Source organism: Lissotriton helveticus, chromosome 9 (genome assembly GCF_964261635.1).
Source record: "Lissotriton helveticus chromosome 9, aLisHel1.1, whole genome shotgun sequence".
In the NCBI taxonomy this organism is placed as follows: Eukaryota; Metazoa; Chordata; class Amphibia; order Caudata; family Salamandridae; genus Lissotriton; species Lissotriton helveticus.
This window is the reverse complement of record NC_136070.1, coordinates 376,468,139-376,494,088: the sequence shown is the minus strand read 5'-3', so window position 1 is coordinate 376,494,088 and position 25,950 is coordinate 376,468,139. Positions and strand designations below refer to the sequence as shown.

At 45.8% G+C, this 25,950-nt stretch overlaps 1 protein-coding gene across 1 annotated transcript in view; it reads right to left on the bottom strand.

Annotated features, from left to right (window-relative positions):
• PAPOLA (poly(A) polymerase alpha) overlaps positions 1 to 25,950 on the bottom strand; it is a 701,574-nt gene that overhangs the window by 515,157 nt on the left and 160,467 nt on the right. The window contains exons 7-9 of the mRNA XM_078660129.1: positions 23,810 to 23,921; positions 11,764 to 11,853; positions 11,550 to 11,688 (exon numbers count right to left, since the gene is read on the bottom strand). Of these exons, the coding sequence (XP_078516255.1) occupies positions 11,550 to 11,688; positions 11,764 to 11,853; positions 23,810 to 23,921 (341 nt within the window). The remainder of the gene's footprint in view (positions 1 to 11,549; positions 11,689 to 11,763; positions 11,854 to 23,809; positions 23,922 to 25,950) is intronic.

Sequence of the window (25,950 nt, the reverse complement as noted above, 5' to 3'; positions counted from 1 at the left end):
TTAAAGGCATACAATTTGGAGCAAAATAACAAAATTAGCCTCACAGACTATGTCCAACTGGCCCTCTCAGAATCAAGATTTCGATCCCAGCCATTCGGACACCCCTGGAACAGTTTGAAGGTTTGTCTTGCTTTAGAGTTCGAGAAAAAAGTGGAAACCCTTAAGACAGTAATAGCTCTTAAAGAGTCACTCTTTACTGACCCTTTGCTGCCCGGAATACCGTTTGTTGCCTGCATTGCTGTGCTTCCTGGGACCTGGTCGGGAGACCTTTCTGCCGCAGTTGGAAAACCCGAAGCCTCTCCTCACTCCTAAGCGCGAACTGCCTGGGGACTTCATATCCCAGAGGGCTGTGCGGTCTCGCGCAAGGAGCTGCGCCAGCCACCACCCGCCCTGCAAAACTCTGCGCGGGCTCGCCAGGGCCAAGGGCGGGCCCGTCCTTGCCCGTCTGTGCCTGGATGAGGCTGGGCCCGCCCCTAACCCCCACTGTGACTATTTGCAAGGACCACTGACAGTAAGAAATATTTTTACCTCCTATAAAGGACTATGGCTATATTCTAACTTTGCTCAGTACATCTAGTTCTCTGATTGTGGTTCTTTGCTAACTGTCAAGATATTCACTGTGGGCTTGTCTAACGGGTAATTACTGCAGGCTGTAATTTAGTACAATCCCCATAAGAAACCATTCTAATCCTCGACTATTGTCCACGTCCGCTGAGTAACTTCCACAACAGACATGGGAAAAAGGAAAATGCCTAGTAATAACATAGGAGAGGCACCACGATCGAGTGACACCCAGCAAACCCTATTAAGCTACCTTACAGAGGCTACAGGTGCTTTGGACAAACCGATATCTTCAGTGGTGGAATCACTGGAGGCAGGCACATCAAGCCCTGCCTCAGTCTTTGAACAACCAAAGGAATTGGACAACCAGGGCAAGATCCCGAATCCTAACCCAGCCCCAAATGGGTCTGTCCAGCACCTATCGGAGGAGATTGTATCAACTGACTCGGAGTCGTCTATGCAGCCTCCTCAAAAGAAGCAAAAAAATCCGGCTTAGAGGGAGAAAAAATTGAGAGAACAGCGGTTGGGGGATGCAACAAAAAGACAACTGAAGTCTACCCAGCTTATAACGCAAAGGCAGGGACAACAAGGGAAAAAAAGAGTGGGGATTAGAAAAGGCTCCTATAAGGGAAAGGAAGACCTTAAGAAAAAAAGTGAGATTGACTCTGTAGAACTGAGGAACTTAACAACCCTGGTAGAAAGATTAGACCTTTACTTGAGAGTTAGACTTGACCAACTGGGAGCGAGACTGACCCTTATTGAAAAATATATTCAAAAAAGTCTGCTTCAAGTCAACGATAGGGACATGATATCTCCCAAATTAGCCCCTGTCACTACGGAAAAAAAGAGCAATTAAGGCCTCTAAATAGTATGTACGTAAACCCTAGGAATAAAACTGTGGCGAACATGCCCGACTCTCTAAACACCTTAAATAAGATGGGCAATGGTCCTTATCTATTTGCCAGAACACTAAATCCTCCATCCATCGTAGAGCCAGGGAACGGAAATAGGGGCACCACAATTACAGGAAATATTAATAGATCTTACCCACCAGTATCTCAACCACACTGTGTTCCAACTATAGGTCCTATTTCCTCAGATCACTATTTAGATAAACCCCCCATTGACCAGCATCTACACCTACCCCCGGAGGCAACTCCATACGTGGTTGTTATGACAAAAGTCCCAAAAAAAGCTCCAGCGGCAAAAAGAAAACTGGGATTCTCTAAGAAATAAATCATTACACTGGCTTGGAGGGAGGACGGGGCTAACTCACCAACTCTTTACTGAGTTCAAGATGGCAAGAAGGGTACAGTGGGTTGGGTCTCGTGGCAAAATGTTTCCTGGGGATTGTATAGTCCTCACATTTAAAACTCCAGCTCTAGTGAAGAATATACTTTGGATGGAAAGTATGAACGCATTACTTATGGGTGAAATTAATGTCCTCCCGCTTGGCTTTTTCTATCCCCCTTGTACTAGAGCTGAGAAGGTTGAGAATACAAACATTAACACTAACACCTACACAAAGGAATATGCCCAAGGACACTCTTAACAACGTCCAAACAACAAATAGGTACAATCTACTATCTGGTCTGGAGGAAATGGATAGACTATTGGAAATAAAATCCCCCAAATCAAAGAAATATAAAACATTGAGTAAAAATGGTTGTCGTCCAACGACATCTCCTCTAAATCACAATACATTACTACCTATTTCTCTAATTGATATAGAACTCCGGGACTCTCAGAAATGGTGCCCGGATGAGAATGTACCACCTATTCTGCATGTTAATGTTGAGCAAAATATGACAGTTATGGATGAGGAGACAGATTTGCTTGATGTCATATACCAAGGGGGGGCACTAAATATGGTTTACCTGAGAAAGTACAAAAGGGCAAGTCTGGGCTTGGCTTTGTCTACTGGAACGTAGCAGGGTTGCGAACTAAGGTGGTTAATGTTGTATGGGTCAGTTTTATGAAAAATTTCAGAATCCTTTGTTTACAGGAGACCTGGACTACTTCCGCTCTGAACCTGGAGGGATTCAAGACGTATTTTTCCCCCGCAACTCCTTCTACTTCTGGGAGAGCCAAAGGAGGCTTGGTAACGTTTATATCAAACCTCCTAGATCTTAAAGAAATAGTCCCCCTTAAACTTGAGGCAAACTACCAAATGATCACCTCGGTTTGACTAAGAATGACACCTATGTTCTGGCCAATTTTTATAACAATCTATGCAACGTCCAGTTGATTTCTGTAATAAATGAGATCAGTACTATTGTGACTGACGTCATATACAAGAGCACTAAAGATGTCTCAATAATATGAGGTGACGATTTTAATTTATCTCCATGCAGCCACAGTAACGACCCATAGTGTGGTTTGATAGATGAGGTCGGGAACAACTTAATGCATTTTCCACACACAACAATAGGGAATGGTCTAAATGAAACGATGTTTACATTGGACCTTGGTCTGGCCAATGATTTAGTGATGCCCCAGGTTTAGTTGGCACTGACTTTTCACGGTAGGGAGCTATGACTATAATAGATTTTATATTTGTAACTAGAAACGTTGCGTCCCGCATTTTAAATTTTAAAACTCACGCCAATGCTACCAGTGATCATTACCCAAATAGTCTTGAGCTATATTACCCCACTCTAAATAGTGGGAATGATCGGTTTGGACCACTTCGACAAGACAACTTAATTTTAGACAAGCTAAATGGTTACTCGCTTAAATGGGCTAAAATTGATCCATTAGGGTTAACTACGGTGGTGGTAAAGAATTCCTACGAATCAATAGCAATTTGTCTGGCTGATTCCACCTCTCATCAAGAGATTTTAACTAACTTTGAGGCTATACCTAGAGCAATAAAAGACGCCCTGTCAATACAATTGAAGAATACTGCCAAACACAAGGGTTGGTTTAATAGTACTTGCACAAAGGCATATTCCGACCTAACATTTTCCCTACACAAGGGAAGAGGAGTTGGCCTAACGGCTAGGGCGCTCGACCTCGGACCTGGGGATCTGGGTTCGAGTCTCGGTAACGACGCCAAAAACCTCCTGTGATTCTGGGCAAATCACTTATACTCCCCGTGCCTAAAATGAATGCTATGTAAAGCGCTCTGATACCTGATTCGGTTCGGGTCTAGTTCGCTCTGCAAAAAAAAGGCAAAAAGAAATAGCAACCCTTAGAATAGCGTACAAAAAAGCCTTAAAAGCAAGGAAAAATGAACTAAAAAATGAAGCATGGGAACAATTACATAAAAGCTGCACAGAAAAAGATAGTGCAGCCTTCTGGAAAATTGTAAAGTTCCCCTTTTTATCTGAAGATAGGGAGTCTCCTAAGATGGAAGTAGCGATAGATGAAGCAGAATGGATTGCTCATTCCTCTCAAATATTTGGAACAAACATCAAGGAAGTAATAGTAATAGGAGAAAATAACAGGTCAATCTCTGCTCCAAATCCCTCACCTTTCCCGATTAACCTTGATATTACATTGCTGGAAGTAGAGAGTGCGTTAAAGGCCAGTAAAGGGGGTTAGGCCCCAGGTCCCGATGGGGTACCTGTCGACCTGTTAGTTTAATATGGACCTCTGAACTCCAATTCTCACAAAGGTCCTAGAAGCCTCCGGTACAGTAGACCTTATTGAATCGTGGTCACAATCAATATTGGTGCCGATATTTAAAAAAGGAGACCGCCAAAGTACATCCTGCTATCGGCCCATATCATTGCTAGACTCCCTGGGTAAGGTAGCGGGGCGTGTCATTCTTGATCGCCTACACCAATGGTCGGAGGACAATAACATTCTGTCCGACCTTCAGTTTGGCTTCAGGGAAGGCATGGGCACGACGGAACAAGCCCTCGATCTGACCCTACTGATTGCCAAATATACAAACGCAAACAGGGGGGGGGGGGGGGGGGGGTTAACCCCCCTATGTCAGCCGGGGAAGAATCGACTGCCTCCGGTGTGGGAGAAGCTGGGTCCAGTATCACGTAATCATCCCACTCCACACATTGGTCTGGCCTGCCGATATCCGGGGAATCATCCTGCACCTGTGGAACCACAGGAGGTATAACTGGGCAGGTGACCTGCGGCTGAGATACCATGTGGGACGGTGCTCTTGGCGAAGCCATCGAAGAAGCTGGCGTAGCAGAAACATCTTGCATCACAGAAATTGAAGGAGGAGGCTGGGAGAATCTCCTCCTATAGTTCAGCAACAAGCCCTGAAGATCTGTCAAGAGGGAAAAAAGAACAGAAATCATCGCTACTTCGCGATGTTGCACTGATCACTTCTACCTCATTCACTTCGTTTATTCAGGTTAGCTGCACCCAGCCACTTTCTACACCTAGACTACACCGCTGCTACCTCGTACACTCTGATGGGTAAATTTGATTCCACCTAACCTGTTCTACCTCTCATATCTTGTACATGGTGTAAGCTGACTGCTACCTCGCATATAGGATACATTATGTAAGTTGCACCTTCGCACTGTTTGTTCCTGGATGCACTGACTTCTACTTCTTATACTTTTGGTCACTCATTAGTGTCACTCCTCTGCCAACGGCCGACAGTTGTTATTGTCGTTCTATCTCCCACACCCAACATCACAGCCTTTCTAATATGGAACTCAATGGCAAGCACACGTTTAGAATTAACTACCCTTCCACCCTCACCAAAAAAGCCACTAAACGTTTTAAACATAACTTCCTGAGGTCGCACCCTGACACACCCTTTGCCGACACCTACTTCTCACAGGGCAATGGAGCCCAGAATACTGATATCATCTTCCACACCTCACGCAGAGCCCAATGGAGAAAAGTGTTCCTAACCCTACTCACCGTCGCCGCCACCAGGAAAACAACTCATGGCCTAACTCTCTCTATCACACCTTCCCACCTCTTCCCTAGCAGGGCTACCATTACTATCTACAACAACGGGATTGTCCTAATTCAATCCACGGACAAGAACCTGGAACTACTAGACAACCTGTTCCCCAAGTTCAAAGAGCAACTCTCCAAGCTGCGGACCCACACCCAGAACTCCACCAGCACTATCACCCCTGACGTCGCAGCCCCCACCCACAACACCTCTACCCCCAACACCCCAGTAAATGGCCCACCTGCTGTTAACGCCCCACACTCCCCAAGAACAGTCACTAATGTCTCCACCTCCTATACTAACCGCCCCACTAACTTGCCCCCTTTTACCCCTTTTACCCCCACTCATACCCCCCATCCCTCTCCCCCTTACATAACAACCCCCACCCACAACACGCCACCATCAGAACACACCACCGCTCGGAGTTTATCCACCCCCCCTCCCATCCCCCCACGGCAGACCCCTCTCCCTCCCCAGCCCCCTCCCGACTCCCACCCACGACACTCTCACCCTCCCAACAAAACATACAGAACATACCGCCTCCCCTACCTTAGCATCCCCCTCTCTCCTACCTCCTATTCTCAGCCCTCACTACCCTCCTGTCTCCCCCACTGTCCTCAGCCTTCACTCACTCTTCTACTCACCAGCACCGTCTCTCACTGACGGCACTACCTATGCCTCCCACCCACCGCCTTCACCGCCTACGTCACCCACACCCCTCGCCCACAAACACGCCCACACATTGAATGCCATCCCACTCATTAGCACCGCAGAACCTCCCAGCAACGCTAGCATATCCCCCCCCTCGATACCCTGCCCGCTCTCCAGCTCAATACTCAACCAGTCACCAATGGCTCTCACCACCAACCCCATCCCCAATCCACCTCCTGACCTGACTTTATCCACCCTCCAACAAGTCAAAGAGGATATTCTACAAATCAAAAAAGATGTCCACGCAATTAAAGACCTTCTCTCCTCACAGCCCAGTCTACCTCCCACCTGCCCTCTACCCTACAAACGACGCACCCTCCCTACATACCATCGCCTCCAACGACACCCGCGCTGGCCGACTATCCCCGTTCGCAATAACTCCCAGCGCCCCCGTCGTGTCCTCACCCCACTGTCGGACCGCGACATATGCTCTCTCCTACGCTCTTATGGCCCAGGTCCGGTAAAACACAGATCCAACACACACATCCCCATACCCACAATTCTTACAAACTCTCTGAGGCTCCCAACACTCAACAACAGAGGTTCCGTCCCTAACAACCTCTGAAAAGTTCCACTCACCCTAGAAAGCTCGACCACCCTTCTCTCTCCCAAACTCAAATGCATCCTACTCAATTGCAGATCGGCCCAGAGACACTCCTCCGACATCGCTGATCTCGTCTCAGCTATGGATCTGGACCTAGCCATTCTAACGGAAACATGGCTTACAGAAGCCTCCACCCCGATTATGGACATACTAGTCCCCCCTAATTATCACATCATTAGGCTAGACAGGTCCCCTGGCAAAACGGGCGGGGGAATTGCATGCATTTTTAGGAGCAACCTCTCCGTTACTAAAGTCAACTCCCCCTCCCTTTCCTCCTGTGAACTCCTCTGCCTCGACATCACCAGCGAGGGCAAACAAGTTTGTGCTTTACATCTCATCTATCACCCGCCTGGGGACAACCTCATATTCACCCAACAATTCATGGACATGATCACTTCCAATGCTGGTCGGCAGACCACCCAAGTCTACCTGGGCGACTTCAATCTCCACTGGAACGATCAGAAAGATCCTAATGCGCTTGACCTCACCCAAATATGCGATAGACCAACACACGACAAAGGCTCTATACTTGATCTCATCATCGCCAAAGAGAACTCTACACAACTGGAGGCGATACAACCGTGCGACTGGTCAGATCACCACATTATCATCTTTTTTATCAACGAAAAAGTTAAACCTAACCCAGCTCAACCAATCAAATCCAAAACATGGAAAAGGGACATGAAGAATCTTAACCCCTCTACCCTGCCTCCACACATCGGCAATCTCCTCCTTCCCCCCTCAGGTGCCTCGGATGTTCAATCACTGACCGACCACTACCTTGACTCTATGAATACAATAGTCAATGAAGTCGCCCCACTGCAACTGAAGAGAGTCTCCACCAAAATTTCTAACCCCTGGTATGACGATAGACTCAATGACGACAGGCGTACTATGCGAATGGCAGAGCGCACCTGGAGATCGAACCCTTCAGCACTGCACCTCAAAAGGCTTAAGAACAAGAGAAATGCCTACTTCAGGAAAATAAAGCGCACAAAGTCAGACTTCTTTAGCCGCCAGCTGGACCAAGCAAAAAACAGGCCAAGAAAGCTGTTCGAACTAATCAAGACACAAACAAAGACACAACCCTTACAATCAAACAGCACAAGAAGCGACACCCCACACTGTGAAGCCTTCTCTGCTTTCTTTAAGCTAAAGTCTGACAACATAAGAAATGACCTCATCATGGATGTAAGCCGATTCCCCAACCACACCAGAATGTCTAACAATCAACCTAAAAACAAGGCATCCTGGCTGTACTTCGATACCTACTCGGAAGAAGCAATACACAAACTGCTCTGCACCTTGAAGCCCTCTAATCACCTCACAGACCCCCTACCTGCTAATGCGGTAAAAGACTTCATCCCCTTGCTCCTCCCTCTCTGGACCAAAATCGTCAATAGCTCCCTACAACAAGGCCTAATGCCAGACTCCCTCAAGGTGGGGCAAGTCACGCCTATACTCAAGAAACCTACAGCTGATCCGTCTGACCTAAACAATTACCGACCCATCACCAACATCCCCACCCTGGCCAAACTGCTGGAGAAATGTGTCCAACTCCAACTAACAAAACACATTGATCAATTTGACCTCCTCAACCCTCATCAATCAGGCTTCCGAGCGAAACATAGCACGGAAACAGCTATGACACACATAATTGATGACGCCCTCCAAATTCTTGATCGAAATGAGTCCTGCCTCCTCATCCTTCTTGACCTCTCTTCAGCATTTGACACGGTCAAACATGAGAACTTGCTGGAGCTGCTAAGCACTAGAATGGGTCTATCTGGAACTGTTCTCAAATGGTTTTCTTCCTTCCTTCACAACCGGTCTCAGAAGTTCAAGATCGACAATGTGCTATCTACACCTGTGCCTGCAGATCTAGGTGTTCCACAAGGATCCTCCCTCTCCCCCACACTGTTCAACCTCGTCATGGAACCGCTCGCCACCTTGCTCCAAGCATCCAATGTTCAATTCCATATGTACGCCGACGACACACAACTTTACCTAAAGCTACAATCCCCGGAAGATATCAATCATCTGAACTCCACACTTATTAACACTCAATCTTGGCTGGCCGATAATCACCTCAAACTAAATGCTCTGAAAACTGAGTTCCTACTCATCTCGCCCCCGGCGAAAATTTCCACCGCCCAAACCTGGCTCAATAATCTATCAGCACTCAATGTCCAACCTACCATTATGGATTCGGCGAAATCCCTAGGCATCACACTTGACGCCAAGCTCAACATGCAGCAGCACGTTAGCAAAGCCACAAAAGGAGCTAATTTCCAAATCAACACACTAAGGAAAATTAAACCTTTCCTCCCTGCCAAAGACTTCCATACTGCTGTACAAGCTATAGTCATCCCTCGAATAGACTACGGAATGGTGGCCCTCAGCGGACTCCCGCTATCCACAACAGCACCCTTAAGGGCCTCCCTGAACGCTGCCGCGAGACTCATTACTGGCTCAAGAAAACACTCGCATATATCCCCAGACTTAAAGTCCCTAAAATGGCTGCCTTTTGAAGCTAGAATACAGCTAAAAATTGCAGTTATGACACACGCGGCCGTGCACCACAATGCACCCAATTACCTCGCTCAAAAGTTGTCTATATCAGGAGGTTCGAGATCCAATAGAAGTACAAAAAATCTACTCCTGAAACCTCATAGATTCCGGAAAGAGAAAACATACAAGCGCTCCTTCTCAGGAATGGCACCCAGGATCTGGAATGCGCTCCCTCCTGAAATCAGGCTTATCTCCTCCACTGCACTCTTCAAGAAAGAGGTGAAAACCATCCTTCTGGCCAAGATCTCCTGAACTTTATAGGTGCAGGATTAGAGACTCTGCATTGCTCTGTATCTCGGTCCACCTGGTCCTTTGGCACTATACTCCTACTTGATGGGGGACATTATTACGCTACTCTCTTAATACCGACCAATATATGATACACTTTGGTATACTGATTCACTCTCCCGATGCCCCCTCTCAGTGTTCTCTCTACACTAAGTCATTGGTTTGTATATTGATATGCTTGATGTATGTTATTTTTATCCTACTATGTCAGTGACTATTGTACTGCTTCCATTATCGCTGTTCACTCCTACGTCCCCCTACCCTGTCATTGTGAAGCGCTCTGATATCTGTAAGGATCTTGTTCGCGCTATATAAAACTTTGAATAAATAAATAAATAAATAAATCTCTTGGTTAGTGTCCTCCTGACGATGAAAATGGTGCTGACATGAGTGCTCATGAAGGTATTCACCTTCAGAATCAGTTTCCTGGCACTTGACTAGCAGCTGAGAGGGGCTATTGGCATAGCCAAAAGAATCATCATCTCCCTCAAAATCCTCTTCCAGCAACAGCGCGGGAGGCAAGGAGGCAACCCTCCTTGGAGAATTCATATCCGGTGTGATTCTCTTAAAAAAAATAGTGATTTTCTCTGTCGAAGAAGACGTCGTCGACGGTACCGTCGGTGGTGGAGAAGAAAAAGAAACCATCATCGACGAAGTCCTCGACGGTAGATTCACCCACGACGAGTGGAAGAGATGGGCGGCGACGACACTGCCGTCGACGAGACCATCGACACTCCTGCTGTCGTCGTAGTCATCGTCGTCGTAGATGCCTTTGTCGACGACACAAACGTTGCCGCTACCGTCGACACCCTCGTCGACAAGCCCATCACACAGACGTCGAAAGGTGGTAACTTGAAGGCACCGTCGACGAGCCTGTCGACGGTGGTACTGTTTTCACCTGTATATTTGCAGTCTTTGTCGACAGTCTTCCGTCGCGTCGTCGACGATTGGGTATCTTTGTCAGACTTCTCAGATGTTAGAGAAGAAGGCTTTTTGAAAGCTTTAGCAGACTCCACCCCTGCTGTAGCTGAAGGTAGTCCTTCCCTCTGCACCATGGTAAGGAGATTTGCTAGGACTCAGGCTCTCAGACTCACGGGGGGTCTTTTTGGAGGCCTTTGAGTGATGGTCTGTAGATGGTGATGGGGAAGCCCTACCCCCTCTCTTCAAAGACCTTCTGGACGAGGTGGCAGATGATGAATCCTCGCTGTCACTCTATAGTGTTTCCTTCCTCGACTTCAGCTATTGGAGCCAGGTGAGAAGGCAACCCTCACGGTCCCGGAGAGTCTTCGTAGAAAAAGTGTGGCAGATCTTGCAGTCCGCTGCCTTGTGGTCAGGGTACAGGCAATAGATAAAGTATTTATGCCTGTCCTCCACATACAACCTTTTCTTACCACAGGTGGAACAAGCCTTAAAAAGGGCTTTCTTCTCCTTGTCAGACATTCCAAGATGAAGTAACCAACAATTCTGAAGAAAAAACTGCTGAAAAAACAGTAAACTAGAGTTAAAGTGAGCAGAGCTCAAAGGAGACTCCCTTGCAAAACGCGCAGAAGAAAATCTGAGGCTCTGAGGTTCTCTCAGGGGGGTTCTATGGGTGAGGCTAATCTGATTGGTTGTTGCTTTACTTCAGTTTCTTTTACAAAAAGAGGTGGATATGCTTCAAAAGGAGATGAGGCCTAGGCCTTTTCTTTCTCTTTTGTACATACTGCTATGTTATTTTGATTACCGAGACTCCCATTCCGACGACAGGAATGATACAAGCTATGGGAATCCTAAAAGTTACAATACTGGAGTAACTGTGCGCACAGAAGTGCACTGCTTAAACATGCACTTATGGCTGACAGATTAACTTAGTTAGGACTCTGGAAAATAAAACAAACAAAATATTTCTGACACACCAATTAGTATAATTTATTTAACTTAAACACTTACCATTTTGAAAAGACCAAAAAGAATTTATGTACAAGGGTGGATGCAATGGCATTTGGATAAAGCTGGCAGGTTCTTGCAACGAGCATAGCCCAGGAAACACCTCCAAGGAAACCCAGAATATTGGAATATATGTTGTGACCTGCAAGCAAACAGCAGAGTTAATTTTTGGCTAGTAAATAAATTAAAAAAATGGATTGTAAGTATGGAGACTTACGCTTGGCCCACAATTTGATAGCCCTCAGTGTTAACCTGAAGTTGTCAATATTTGGAACTAGGTGTAGAATTTCATCAGTAACCCTGCAACCTGGCCAAAAAGAAAAAAAAATTAAATACACATTTTGTTATATGCAAACAATTAAAGTTGATTTTTACAAATGGCATATGCCTTCAAACCTTCGTACATCATCTGCTATGCTTGTGGCTTCAGAAGTGTGGTGAGACAAAAAAAGAACTGAATATTATGCTTCAGTTGAATGTCATCAAGTTTGTTAATCCTTTAAACTAGGAATATTAGTGCTTCTTAATACAGTTAGTAACAAGTATGCTTTTAGTTGGTTATGGTTTTCAATTTACATTTTGAACAATCAGTCTAATGTATGCATTCAAAATTTAGCCAGTTACATGTTTCAAAAGAAATGGTTACTGACCTGTAGTCCTAGTTTGTAGTCGTAGAATGCTCATGGATATCATAAGTTAGAATAATTCTAGACAGAAGCACCAAAAAGCCTCTTCTCATAACCAACTTAGCACTCTTACATCAACTGCTATCTACATGTCTAAGTACTGAGGAAAAATGAAGCCAGATAGGTTTAGAAGTTAAAAAACACCCTGTTTCTTTAATGCTTAAAATGTTTCGACTCACCTTGATGTGTTGCCCTGGCCTCAGAAATCATTCATCTTTAAGGGAAACAGTGGAGACTAGAATTATATTTTAGACATTGTTTTTATCCTAGAGGCCCAAGCATTGACACATGGGAGGAGGTATGGTTGTTAATGATTTCTATTAGGATTCCTACAATGCAGAGAGACTACAAGTAAATAATTGTGCGTGTACTGTAGGATCTTCCTTGATAGTGTCACAAGCTAAAAAAGACCTAACCCTCATGGGACTTGGGCACAAGGGATGAAAACTGTCCAATATGAGAAACTGAGCATAATTTGAATTCAGTTTAACGAAAGGGGGTCTTCATAGCAGTAAGACCAGCATTGGTATAAAAAACAAGACAATAGAGACTTATGAAAGAATAGTCTGATTTGCAAGCGACCATCTCTGAAAAAAGAGTGTTTCTCAGCTAGGCTTTAGTAGATGAATTCCCTCGAGGAGAATGAGTCTTAGGCATTGCTGTATTAAAGTGCCCCATTTTGTCACGGTCACCCCCACTTTTGTGTACACTGGTACTGTTTTTTAGATGATGTGCACTGGGAACCTGCTAACAAGGTCCCAGTGCCAGTGTCCTTTCCCTAAAAGCAAGGTAAAATGGTCTATTTGGCACTCGCGTTGGCACCCCTGCTACCAAGGTCATTGGTACCAAAGAGGATCCTAAGGGCTGCAGCATGCATTATGCCACCCTAAGGGACCCCCCATACACATGGCATGTAGGCTGCCATTGCTGACCTGCTGTCATGGTGCAAACCATGACTGCAAACCATGAATGAAAACACAAAATGGCATACTCACTGTGTGACACTGTGTGCCATGCCAAAGTCACAACATGTGATAAATATAAGTCACCCCTACAGCAGGCCTTGTAGCCCGAAGGCATGGTAGGTTATATTACATGTGAGGACATTTCTGCATGAGCAGATAAACCCCTGTGCTGTATAGTTCAATTACTAGATGGTAAAAGTAAACAGGGAAGCCATCTTAAGTAGATCTACTGCGTACTGCTAATTACGAGGTCCCCGGCTGTGAGAAAGTGCCCCTTTTGTATGGCCCCCCAACTTTTTACCTGTTTTTGATGTAGTTTCAAATGTAGTGCACAGGGTCCCTGCCAACCAGGTCCCCATCTGCCAGTGATCCTTCCCTGAAACAAATCCCCAATTGGTACTTTGGTTCCCCGTAAGTCCCTGAAAAAGGGTACCCCGGGTACCCAGTGCCTGGGAGCAGTAGAAGGGTCCCTTGGGACACCCGTCACTGGGACCATGCCACTGCCCTTGCAGCCTGCAAGCCCCTGTGAGGGAGAAAACAACAGGGTCCACATGGCATCCTGCGTGGGTGCCATGCCAGCTAGCACTGCCTGTCAGCATAGGTAAGTCACCCCTTTAGCAGGCGTCACAGCCCTAAGGCAGGGTGCACTATAATAAAGGTGAATGAATGAATGAATGAATATTGGATTTATAGAGCGCAAACTTAGCCCAAGGGCGTCAAGACGCTAAATGCGGAACCTAAGGGTGCAGAAAAAAAAGAGACATGCTCATGCCGACGTCTATAAGAAAAGCCAAGTCTTTAAGGCTTTACGGAAAAGCCAATGGGCCACCTGACTTGATAGCTCTTATGGGAAGGAGTTCCACAGTTTAGCAGCAGCCGTGGAGAAAGCTCTACCTCCCCATTTGGCCTTCTTAAACCTAGGAACTATTAGCAGGGTTTGAGCAGATATGCCCCCACAATATTGGGCACCATTTCCTAATATCGTAAGCGCCAGTGAAGTCATAGAGAGTACATGGGCTGGGAACTCTCCATTATGAGTTCCCGAGCACCATGATGGCACCACAGAATATAGGAGAGTTTGGTACCAAACTACTCCTTTCAATAAATCCACTAATGCCAGTGTAGGATTTATTGTACCAAGTCCCAGAGAGCACCTCAGAGGTGCCCCCTGAATCCTTACCAACTCTGGTGTGGTCTATGACCGGCTGTAGGCAGCCAGCCACCACCGGACAGATTTCTGGACCCCTGGGTAGAGAGCCCCTACTCTCTGGGGCCAGAAACAATGCCCATCCTGGACAGAGGTGTCATGCCGCCTCCCCCAGGATGGGCCAGAGCTGGAAGAGGAAAGCAGCAAAGGCCTGTCTACTTTGTAATGTGACCCCCCAGCCTCTACCGCTAGCAGTAGATGGTAGCCCCTGGTTTCCACCCCACTTTGGGTGGGAAAACCAGCTGGAAAATTAAAAAAGATCGGAGTGCCAACGTCTGCCCGGTGGGGGAAGTGAGGTGAAGCACAACTTCCCGCCATTTTGAAGATGGAGGTTCCCTCCAATCAGGGCTATGTCTTTCCCACCTCCCACTGGAGGTTGGCATAATAGAGGGTTTAGTCACCCTAGGTACAGAGGCCATTGGCTTTACCTGCTACTTCCCTAAAACGTCTCATAAGGAAAATGCTACTTACCAGTATGCATGTGTTCTTGGCTTGTAGAGCTGTAGATTTGTATACTTGGGCATAGATCGCCATCTGGTGTTGAGCTCAGATGTTTGCACTTTGTTTCTGTCTTGGAAGAAGTCTTTTGTAGTCATGAGGTAGGTGACTCCTCCTTTGGACGATAGTGCGCATGGGCATCGATTCCATCTCCTGATTGTTTTGCAATGGAGGGTTATGATGAAGTTAGTAAGAAATAGAAAATGATGTCCATGTGTAGTGTATCTAAGTAAGATAGTACTGGAACAGATAGAGGTATTCGGGGAGGCAGTGGGAGTATACGAATTTACAGCTCTACATGCCAAGAACAGATGCATACTGGTAAGTAGCATTTTCCGTTCGAGGCATAGGAGCTGTAGATCGTATACTTGCGCAGACTACACAGCAGTTACCTCCTTAGCGGTGGCTACCTGTATCTGTTGCAGTGGTATGGAAAAGTGTTCTTAATACAGCCTGGCCCACACTAGCTTGTTTTGCTTGCACGTCTACACAATAGTTTTTTGTGAACGTGTGTGGTGTAGACCAATTTGCTACTTTGCAGAGGTCATCTAGGGGAATGTTCCCTAAGAATGCCATTGATGCCCCTAGTTTAGGTGTGGAGTGAGCTCTAGGGGGATTGGTTAAGGTGCGTTTGTCTTTAGCATAGCATATTTGGATGCATTTAACAATCCTCCTTGCAAACCCTGGTTTAGAGATTTAATTGCCTTTATGAGGTGGGAAGAAAGCCACCAAAAGTTTTCTAGTCTTTCTAAAGGATTTTGTTCTTTCTATGTAGTAAAGCATCGCTCTTTTTACGTCCAGCATGTGAAGAGCCTGCTCTGGTACTGAGTCTGGTAGAGGGAAAAACACAAGGGAGTTCTGCAGATTGGTTAAGGAGGAAAGCAGAGGAACTTTAGGTAGAAATTTTGGGTTGGGCCTAAGAACCACTTTGTTATGATGGATTTGGAGAAATAGTTCTTGTATGGTTAATGCCTGGAGTTCAATGACTCTTCTGAGAGAGGTGATGGCAACCAGAAAAGCTACTTTTCAAGTGAGCAATTGTAATTAGCATTTATGCATAGGTTCAAATGGGAGACCCATGAGCCTGGTAAGTACCACATTTAAGTTCGATACTGGAGAGGGTGGAACTCTAGGTGGAATTATTCTTTTAAGTCCTTCCATAAATGCTTTGTTAGGTTGTACCCTAAACAAAGAAAAATGTCTGTTTTGGAGATAGGCTGCTATTGCTGCAAGATGGAGTCTAATGGAGGTATACACTAGGTTGCATTGTTGTAAATAAAAAAGGTAACAGATGAAGTTTTGAATGGAAGCATCGAGTGGGTTGATTTTGTTATTTGTACAGTAAGGATCAGTTACTTACCTGTAATCCTAGTTGTCTTCCAGGGGTAGCCCCATCAAAGTCATAAGCATTAGAATATTCCTGCCTAAGCGCAGGACCCCAGAAACACTACATTATATGTGCCCCATATATATATATATATATATATATATATATATATATATATATATATATATATATATATACATATATATATATATATATATATATATATATATATATATATATATATATATATATATATATATATATATATATATATATGTGTGTGTTTTCGTCGTCTGCGAATAAGTCTTTTTCCGCACGACCCCAACGATGGAAAAGGTTTGCCACCACCTCGTCGTGTAGCACCCAGTCTGGCTGATCTTCGAAGGGCCTGCTGAGTGTGTCTGCCTCCACATTTAGCTCTCCTGGAAGGTGCACTGCCACTACCAAGAGTTTCCGGGCGAGAAGCCAGTGCCAGATCGTCTGTGACTCCAGGGAGAGGGGACGTGACCGAGTTCTACCCTGTTTGTTCAGGTAGAACATGGTTGTCGTGTTGTCGGTCTGGACCAGGACTGAATCCCGCTCAATTGCAGGCAGGAAAGCTTTCAGTGCCAGATAGCCCGCTCGTAGCTCCAGCATATTGATGTGGTAGGACTGCTCCTTTACCGACCACCTTCCTTGTATCTGAAGGCACCCTTTGTGTGCCCCCCCAGTCTTGCAGAGACGCGTCTGTCACCACCGACTGCACAGGAAGTGGCTGGTGAAAAGGAACTCCCACCATCCGATTCCGCTGCTGAGTCCACCATGAGAGGGAGGATCTCGCCGCCTGGGAGAGAGAGATTCGATCTTCCCAGCGACCTGTTGATTGATTCCACTGGTCCTCCAGATTTTGTTGCAAAGGACGCATCCTCAGCCTGGCGTTGGGAATGAGAAAAATGCAGGACGCCATGGATCCCAGCAGGGAAGCTACCTGCCGGACTGTCGGATTCCGCACTTGGAGCAGAAGCCTGCATCTCTGTCGCATCGAGGACAGTCTCTCCTCTGAAGGATACACGCTTGTGTCCAGAACGGAGCCAAGGTAGTGGATGCTCTGAGTGGGATGCTGCACCGACTTCTCCCTGTTGACGTGAAGGCCGAGGCCATGCAGCTGTTGCAGACAGGCCTGAAAGTCGTGTCTCACCTGCCGCGGGGATGGACCTTTCAGCAGCCAGTCGTCTAGGTATGGATAGACGAAGAGACCTTTTTTGTGAAGAAAAGCTGCCACCACCGCCATGCATTTGGTGAAAACTCTCGGTGCTGACTTGAGCCCAAAGGGCAGGACCTTGCATTGATAATGCTTGTGGCCGACAACAAACCGTAGGTACTTGCGATGACGTCTTGCAATGGAAATGTGGAAGTACGCATCTTGGAGGTCCACCGAACACATCCAATCTCCTACTTGTAGATGTGGACATATTTGGTTAAGGGCCAACATGCGAAACTTCTCCTTGACTATGCACTTGTTCAGAAGTCAAAGGTCCAGGATTGGTCGAAACTTGTCCTCCTAACCTTTTTTGGGGACAAGAAAATATCCGGAGTAAACTCCTCTTCCTCTTTGAGAGGGCAGAACCTCTTCTATCGCTTGCTTTTGAAGAAGAGTTTTCACCTCTTTTTGAAGCAGCTGTAACTGATGAGGTCGAGACTTCTTCGGCGGAATGTCCTTTGGACGCGCACGGAAACGTAGCGCGTATCCATTGCGTAGTATATTCAGCACCCAGCGATCTCTTGATGCTGACCCACTCTGCCAGATGTTGTGAAGCACTTCCTCCCACTGGAGTGGGCAACGGTGGCAGAGGAAGACACTGTTCATGACTTTCCTCCTCTCGCCGTGGTAGAGGCTTGTTGTTGGTGACCACCTCTACCTCTGTTGGACTTTCCTCCTCGAAACTGGGTTTTCCCCTGGTTCTTGTTCTGGGCCCACTGAGGGGTTTGAACCCTCTGTTGAGGCCCCTTGCATTGGTTAGATTTGTAGCGGCGCCTAAATTCCTTCTTTTTCTCCAACCCGACCGCCTTGACAGTGTCCAACTCGGTTTTCATCCTCGTCATCTCTTCATCTGCGTGTGTGCCGAAGAGAGAAGACCCAGAGAACGGAAGGTTCAAGATCCTCTGCTGAGCATCTGGTTTTAGACCTGTCAATCTTAACCAGGACGACCTCCTGGCGCATACTCCATGCACGTAAGAGTGCGCTGATAGCACCACACCATCCGCCGCTGTGCTTATCATTTGGTTAGCGCCAAAGAACCCTCCGTGACTATTTCGTCAAAATCCTTTTGGTCTTCCTTTGGGAGCTTGGTTTTAAAACGCTCCAAAGAGTCCCAGAGAGCTCTGTCATAACGGCCAAGCAACGCAGCCACGCTGGAGACCTTAAGTGATGCAGCAGCAGAAGTGCAGGCCCTGCGACCCCACAAGTCCTGAGATCTGCTCTATTTGTCCGGTGGAACAGACGAAGTAGCTGACACAGCATGTGTCTTTTTTGCTGCTACCACTATGACGGAGTCTGCAGGAGGATCCGTCCTGACAAAGACCGGATCCAAGGTAGCGGCTTATACTTCTTTAAGAGGCGAGCCGGCACTGCTTTGATGGATGCTGGAGTTAAGAAAGTGTCCATGACCGGGTCAAGGATTCCCGGAACCAAAGGAAGCAATGGTCGAGATGCAGTCTTCTGATGGAGAGTCTCGAAAATCACTGTTGTCGTGACTTGTGGGACAGACATCTCTATATTGAGCTTTTGCGCTCCTCTCTGCAGAACCTCATGGTATGTGTTAATGTCATCAATGGGCGAGCCCTGGAAATCGGGCTGTCCGATAGAGTGGGAGAGTAATCTCTCCTAGAGGATCGGGTAGAGGAAGTGGAGGGTGTTCTCCTACTCTGCCGATGTGCACTGAGTCTCCTTTCCCGCGATCTGACTGCGCGGTCTTCACGTCTTGGAGAAAGCGATATAACGTGCCTTCTCTAAGGAGATCTCTTGTGCCTGCGTCTGGGAGAACTCCCTCTGTCCGCTTCGTCCACCAGTCTCTGGAGAGGTGATCTATGAACCGAACTGGCATACTCCTGCATGCGCCTCGTTGCTCCAGTGTCCTTCCAGTGACTTAAGGGCAGCCGCCATCTTGGGGACAACTGAACAGCAGTCGGGCTTCCTTTAGCCTTGAAGGAGACTCGGACATGGGCAGCAGCTTCCGGAGAGGCAGACTTTGAAGAAGCCCTCCTGGAAGAATGAGAGGACGAATGGTGCGAGACTGACTCCGTCACCAGGAGGGTCTCTGGTCCTCGACGCCGATCGTCGCCAGGTTGACGTCGTCGGAGGGGTGACACTCCTCGACGCCGATCGTCACCGGGTTGGAGTCGGCGGAGGGTCCCTGGTCCTCGACGCCGGGTTGACAACGGCGGAGGGTCTCTGGTCCGTCGACGCCAAGTTGACGACGGCGTAGGATCTTGAATCTTCGGCGTCGAAGACATACCTTTTCTCGACGGCGAGCCCGCTGTCGAGGGTCTTTTCTTCGATAAATGTCCCACCTGAAGATCTTTTTTCAGCGCAGAGCCCGACGCTGAGGTAGAAGGACGCGAGGTCTTATCTCTAGAAGGCGTTCTAGGCCTCTTGGAGCCCTTCTTTACCGGAGACCTTCCTCTAGATGGTTTACCTGCCAGGCCATACAAGCGAATTCTCGCCCTGTCCTTTAAAGTTCTACTCGACAGGGTCTGGCAGAGAGAGCAGGTCTTGGGATCATGATCCTCAGGTAAACAAAGAATACAGACCTCATGTGAGTCTGTTTTGGCCTTCTTTTTACCACAAGAAGGGCAAGAGTCAAAAAGAGATGGCATTTTAGGTGTAAAAAATGCCTAAACCTGTGGAAAAAAAAAGACAGCTTCTTACTTCTACAGATGAAAAACGTCGAAGTAAGGAATAAAAGTTGTGAAAAGTGAAGAGATTTTCGGACAGAAATCAGAAAAGAGTGGAGCTGTGTTGCCAGGATCCTTTCAGAAGGAGCCGAAAAGAACAATTGACCTAACTGTCTCCCCTGAGGCATGATGGGTAGCTGGGGTCAGGAGTGCCTTAAAGGCACGGTGTCAGTTTATTGCTATGCAGCTACAGGTAAGCTTTTCAGACTTTTTAGACTGTGTTTGCAATGCAGCCTGGGAGCTTCCCATGGTTTCAGTGATTTCGGAGAATTTCTACTGTTTTCTGAGCATTAAAACAGTTTCTAAACAAATTTTGTTGTTGTTTCTCCTGTTTCTAATGCATATTTTTCATGTATGGTGGAAATTCTTTACAGCATGCTTCAGCTCTAGTGTTTATTAGGCTGCAATTGCTTATGATATATATATATATATATATAGATATATATATATATATATATATATGGCACATATAATATAGTGTTTCCGGGATCCCGCGCATGGGCGGGAATATTCTAATGCTTATGACTTTGATGAGGATACCCCTGGAAGAGAAATTACAAATCGTTTCCACTTTGCGGCATAGCTAGCTCTAGTGGTAGGATGTCTAGCCTCTTTAATGATGTTCATGCAGTCTGGCGGGAGATTAAGGTAGCCAAACTCTAAAATTTTCAGGTGCCAGATCGCAAGGTTGAGTTGATTGTGATCTGGATACCTTATCTCTCCATGGTTCTGAGTGAGAAGCTTGGGTGAGAGGCGTAGCTTTTGATGAGGAACTACTTATAGTTCCAAGAGGGTTGTGAACCATGGTTGGCGGGCCCATGTTGGAGCAATTAGGATCATTGTGAGGGAATGCTGTTTGAGTTTCCCAACCACTAGCGGAATGAGTGGGAGAGGTGGAAAAGCGCAAACAAATTTGCCTGACCAGTTCATCCATAGTGCAATGCCCTTGGACAATGGGTATGGATACCTGGATGCGAAGTTTGGGAATTTTGCGGTTTGGTGTGTGGCGAACATGTCTATTTCTGGGTGGCCCCACATATGGAACAATGGAAGCAGAACTTGAGGGTGAAGTTACCATTCGTGGATCTGCTGTTTCTGGTGACTGAGTAGAGTCACAATTTGATTGTGTACTCCTGTGAGGTGGTCTGCAAGGAGATATATGTTTTGAGGAATGGCCCAGCTCCATATGCTTTGAGCTAGGTGTGAAAGCTGGACAGAGTGTCCCCCCCTGTTTTTGTATACAATACATTGCTGTCATGTTGTCTGTACGGACTAGGACAACTTTGCTTATGAGGTGGAGTTGAGAACATTTTAACGCTAGGAAGATTGCCAACAATTCCAGGTAATTTATTTGGAATTGTTTTTGTTGAGGGGTCCATATGCCCTGAATAGTATGGGTTTGAAGATGAGCTCCCCAACCGCTGAGCGATGTGTCTGCTGTTAGCACGATCTGTGGAACCGGGTCGAAGAACGGCCGCCCTTTGGAAAGGTTGTGTGTTCCACCATTGCAGAGAGCAATGGGTGCGGTCGTCTACCAACACCAGATTGGTTAGTTGATCTTGAGCCTGGTTCCTGTTTGAGGAGGGCCAACTCAGGACGTACGCCCAGGTGACCGAACAATATGGCCTCCCACCAGGTCAGTTTTTAACACACAGGCAACTCATAGACCCTAGTCGCCGCTACTGGGACCCAAACGAAGGGGAAACTCTGACACACCCAGTTATACACACCATTATGCACATGGGGGTGGGCGGCACCTGGTCACATGGTTATACAAGGCCGTTAGGGAACTGATTCTTCCCTCTTTGCAGTCTTTGTGTCAGATATGGGAAACAGAAATGGGGAGGGTGTTTAACGATAGAGAATGGGATACAGCATCAGAATACTCCAAGAAGGTCTCCCGGAACGTGTGTTTCAGAAACATTCAATTCAATGTTCTCCACAGAGCTTACCTCCCGCCACAACGTCTCCACCGTTTTTATCCAGACACACACTTTGTATGCCCCCTTGGGCATGTCCACTTGGGAGGCGTGTGCCCCGGAATCTTCCACAGGCGGAAGACCGAAAAAGTACAGAACCGCTTAATGTCTCTAGCTATTCTATTAGCAAAAAGGGGACTAGCCATGCACTGGCGGGCAACAACGGGACCCCCGCAAGCAGCCTGGGTAGGCGCCGTGAAAAAATGGAGTAAAGCAGAGGAAAAAGTGTTAACAGACGAGGAAGTAAAGAGAATCCGTAAGCATCCCCTTGCCTTAGAATGGGCACAGTTATTATACACATTCACACACGAAACATCCCCGGCGGAAGCACCAGCAGACTCCCAATCCCAGACCCCACCTCTATCCCCCGCAGGGTCAGTAGCATAAGTCCCGCGACAGGGCCCCACACCAACGCTATGCAAAAGTTATACCGGGAACCTTCCTCTTCAACACTAGGATAGCCCGATATGAGGGCTTCAAACACCCCCCTCCTCACATACGTACCATTAGACCTCCACGTCACTAGACCGCAAAATGGCAACAACACCGCTTGCACTATCGATTCTCTCGACACAGTCCGATAGCTCCCTAATGACCCCTCCAGTTTCAACCCCATAGTTGACAGTTCGCTGTTTCACATCGGCAGCTACGGCTCCGATGACAGATGAGAATACATTCAGACAAGATAACACTGGGAAAGAAAACTTAAGCGTGGAATACTCATAAATGCCCATCGGATGCACGCCCGGCCAGAATGTAAGACACTACAGATGAAAGACACAAACCAACAGGAGGGTTCCTCCCAGGAATTTACTACAGCGTCTGGGTTTTATAATGGCTGTGATGTAGTAAAAATGAGTATGCTATTACTTACAATCACTCCGCTCCCAATTGAAGTTGTGTCAATGCATTATAACGAAGTAAGATGTCAATATGTAACATGTAATGTAAAATCCCAGTAAACAAATTTTAAACAAAAAAGTATCTGCTTGGCAGGAATCTGTTTAAAGGTTGATTTTTGTATTATACTCCTACCCATGATGCTGATACGTAATGTATGAATATGGAATGTGCCTTGCAATATGCTCACTGTACATGGTCGTATAATTTAAAATAAATAAAAAAAAAGGTGATAAAATAAATATAGGGATTTGGTAAAAAAAAAATATTCACTATGAACAAACTAATCTAAACATTACAGTATGGAGCACTGTAACATTCAAAATTTTTGAAGCAGTCGCCTAAATGAGGAGATTGTAATTTGCAGGAGTGTACCTTGGTAAAGGAAAACAATGTGGCATTTTGATAAAGGTTTTACAGAGAGGCTTACATGCTAAATAAATACAACTGATGATTATTGTGCACATGTGTTTTTATTTGTATTAGGCTAAAGTGTTTAGGTTCTTGCTCCCTCATATCTGTATTATTTTCTATTTTTGTATTATCTACATTGTTTTGATGACCTACGTTCCAATTATGCCATGCTACCTCATAACCTACCTACCTACTATGCTCCCTTGTTTCCCTACCCTCCACCTGCCTTTGTAAAGCGCTCTGTTATCTGCAAAGATCTTGTTCGTGCTATATAAACTTTCAAAATAAATAAATAAAATCATTATCTTATAAGTATGTTCTCATGAATGTTTAACTATAAAAAGCCATACATACCGTTAAGACTTCGTATACATCTAATGTCTAAATTTTTAAGTAGACTATCATCTCTCAGGTCCAAATCCTCTGGTATAGTTTGCAGAGCTAGCCTTGCAAACAAAATATCAATCTGGAAACAGAAAACAGAGAATATTGTAGAACACAACCAAATTATTTAAAATTGGAGAAATTGCAGTTTAGTGACAAAATATGTGTAGTCTTGGAAAATATCGGTTTGGTTTCCAAAGCAGCATTTATAAAGTTCACAATTGTGTCAAATAAAAAGGAAAACTAGTAGAATATGTGGTATATAGTCCTCACCTGAACTTGAAAATTCAGAATAGAAGATTTCACCTTTTATGTGCTTGCTGAAGAATTAAAACTGCAGTTGATGGCTGTGGGAATGGTGCTGTGGGTACTACTGTGTTGGAGGAACTCCTCATCCTGAAGCCCCTACTATTTTGTTCATACCTGGAGCAAGGACTACAATCACCACAACAACTGTCGCAAGAGAAAAGCGACAAATGCCGGACCAGTGCAACTGTGCCCCAAAACACACAACATAACATATGTACCTCAAACACCATGTTCCTAAAGCTAAACAGTAATTCGAAATGTAGGCTTTAATAAAGCCATAGAGCTTTATAAACAATGCAATATTTCCAAGGGGAACACTTCAGAATGACTTTTTTCTTTTACTTAAATTCATTTCTTTGGCAGGCATAAAACATTTTAAAAATGCCACTGCAGTCAAACGTACTAGAAAATATTGAAATATAGTAGCAACGCCAGTGGCACGTATAAAGTTGGGCTATTTCTGAGTTTTGCTGATCAAGTTGCATTTAGTCAATCGGATTGAGGCTGCATGCGTGACCCGGTCATAGAAAAGAAATAAACTAGGAAATGGGGATACTGTTGTACAATATACCCAGGATCCTGTAAGCAATAATGGGTGGCCCTGTCGTGGGATAGATATCATGCCGTAGAGGAGAGATAGAGATAGAGAGATATTTTCACTGAAAAAACCACATGTTCCAGGGACGTTACAGTTAGTCCGACATTTCACTCATACATAACCAGAGAAATTCAGCCATTATAGTTGGCTGAGCTAACTAAAACTCACACCCACGCAATGCACTGCTGATGATGTCAAATATTACATCACTCATAACATGGTCAGTGACATCACTAATGACATCTCAAATGACATCACTGATGTCATCATCCACTTAATCTCTGATGCACTTACTCACACCCTAATATAACCTTTCATACACGCACTCTAAAATAGACTACCATTCTCTAAACCATAGACACAACAATAGCAGTTAGTACCTACCCACTCGCTGATTCCTAGGTCTACACACAATTTCACTCACTCACCCATACAGTCACTCATACATGCAGTCACTCATCAATACAGGCACTATTATATGCACTCATACACCCATAGACACTCGCACACCGCCACTCACCCATAGTTACCCACACACGTAGTCAGTCACCCAGAGTCACTCACAATGCCATTTACTCACCTACACAGTTTACACACACCGCCTCACTTATTCATACAGATACTAACACATACTTACTCTCTTATACAATCACTGACACAAGCACACACATCCATACATCCACTCTCACAATCACTCACGGTCACATACAGTCACTTATACTCTCCATTCACATATGCAGTTACTCACACATACACCACTGAGACATCCATTCACTCACCAACACAGACATATGCACACTCACTCACCCCCAAACACCCCCGGGCAGATGCACTCATGAACCCATACACCCAGTGAATCACCCACTGACACATCCATGCAGGTAGTCACAAAACACACAGACACTCAGGCACCTATAAAGGTACCCAGGCACCTATAAAGGTACTCAGACAACCGATCAATAAACCACATAGACACTCATGTACCTATTTACCAACCCATGCAGCCAATTACACACCAACTAACAGAAATGATACAGACATTCACAGAGTAGTGACTCACCCATACATTCACTCAGACACGTATAATCACTCACTTATGCATTCAGTCACACACTGACTCAATCATCACATATATATCATATTCTTAAACTTTTTAGAAACACTCACAGTCAGTGGATGATGTCATCAGTGATGCCATCAGTGA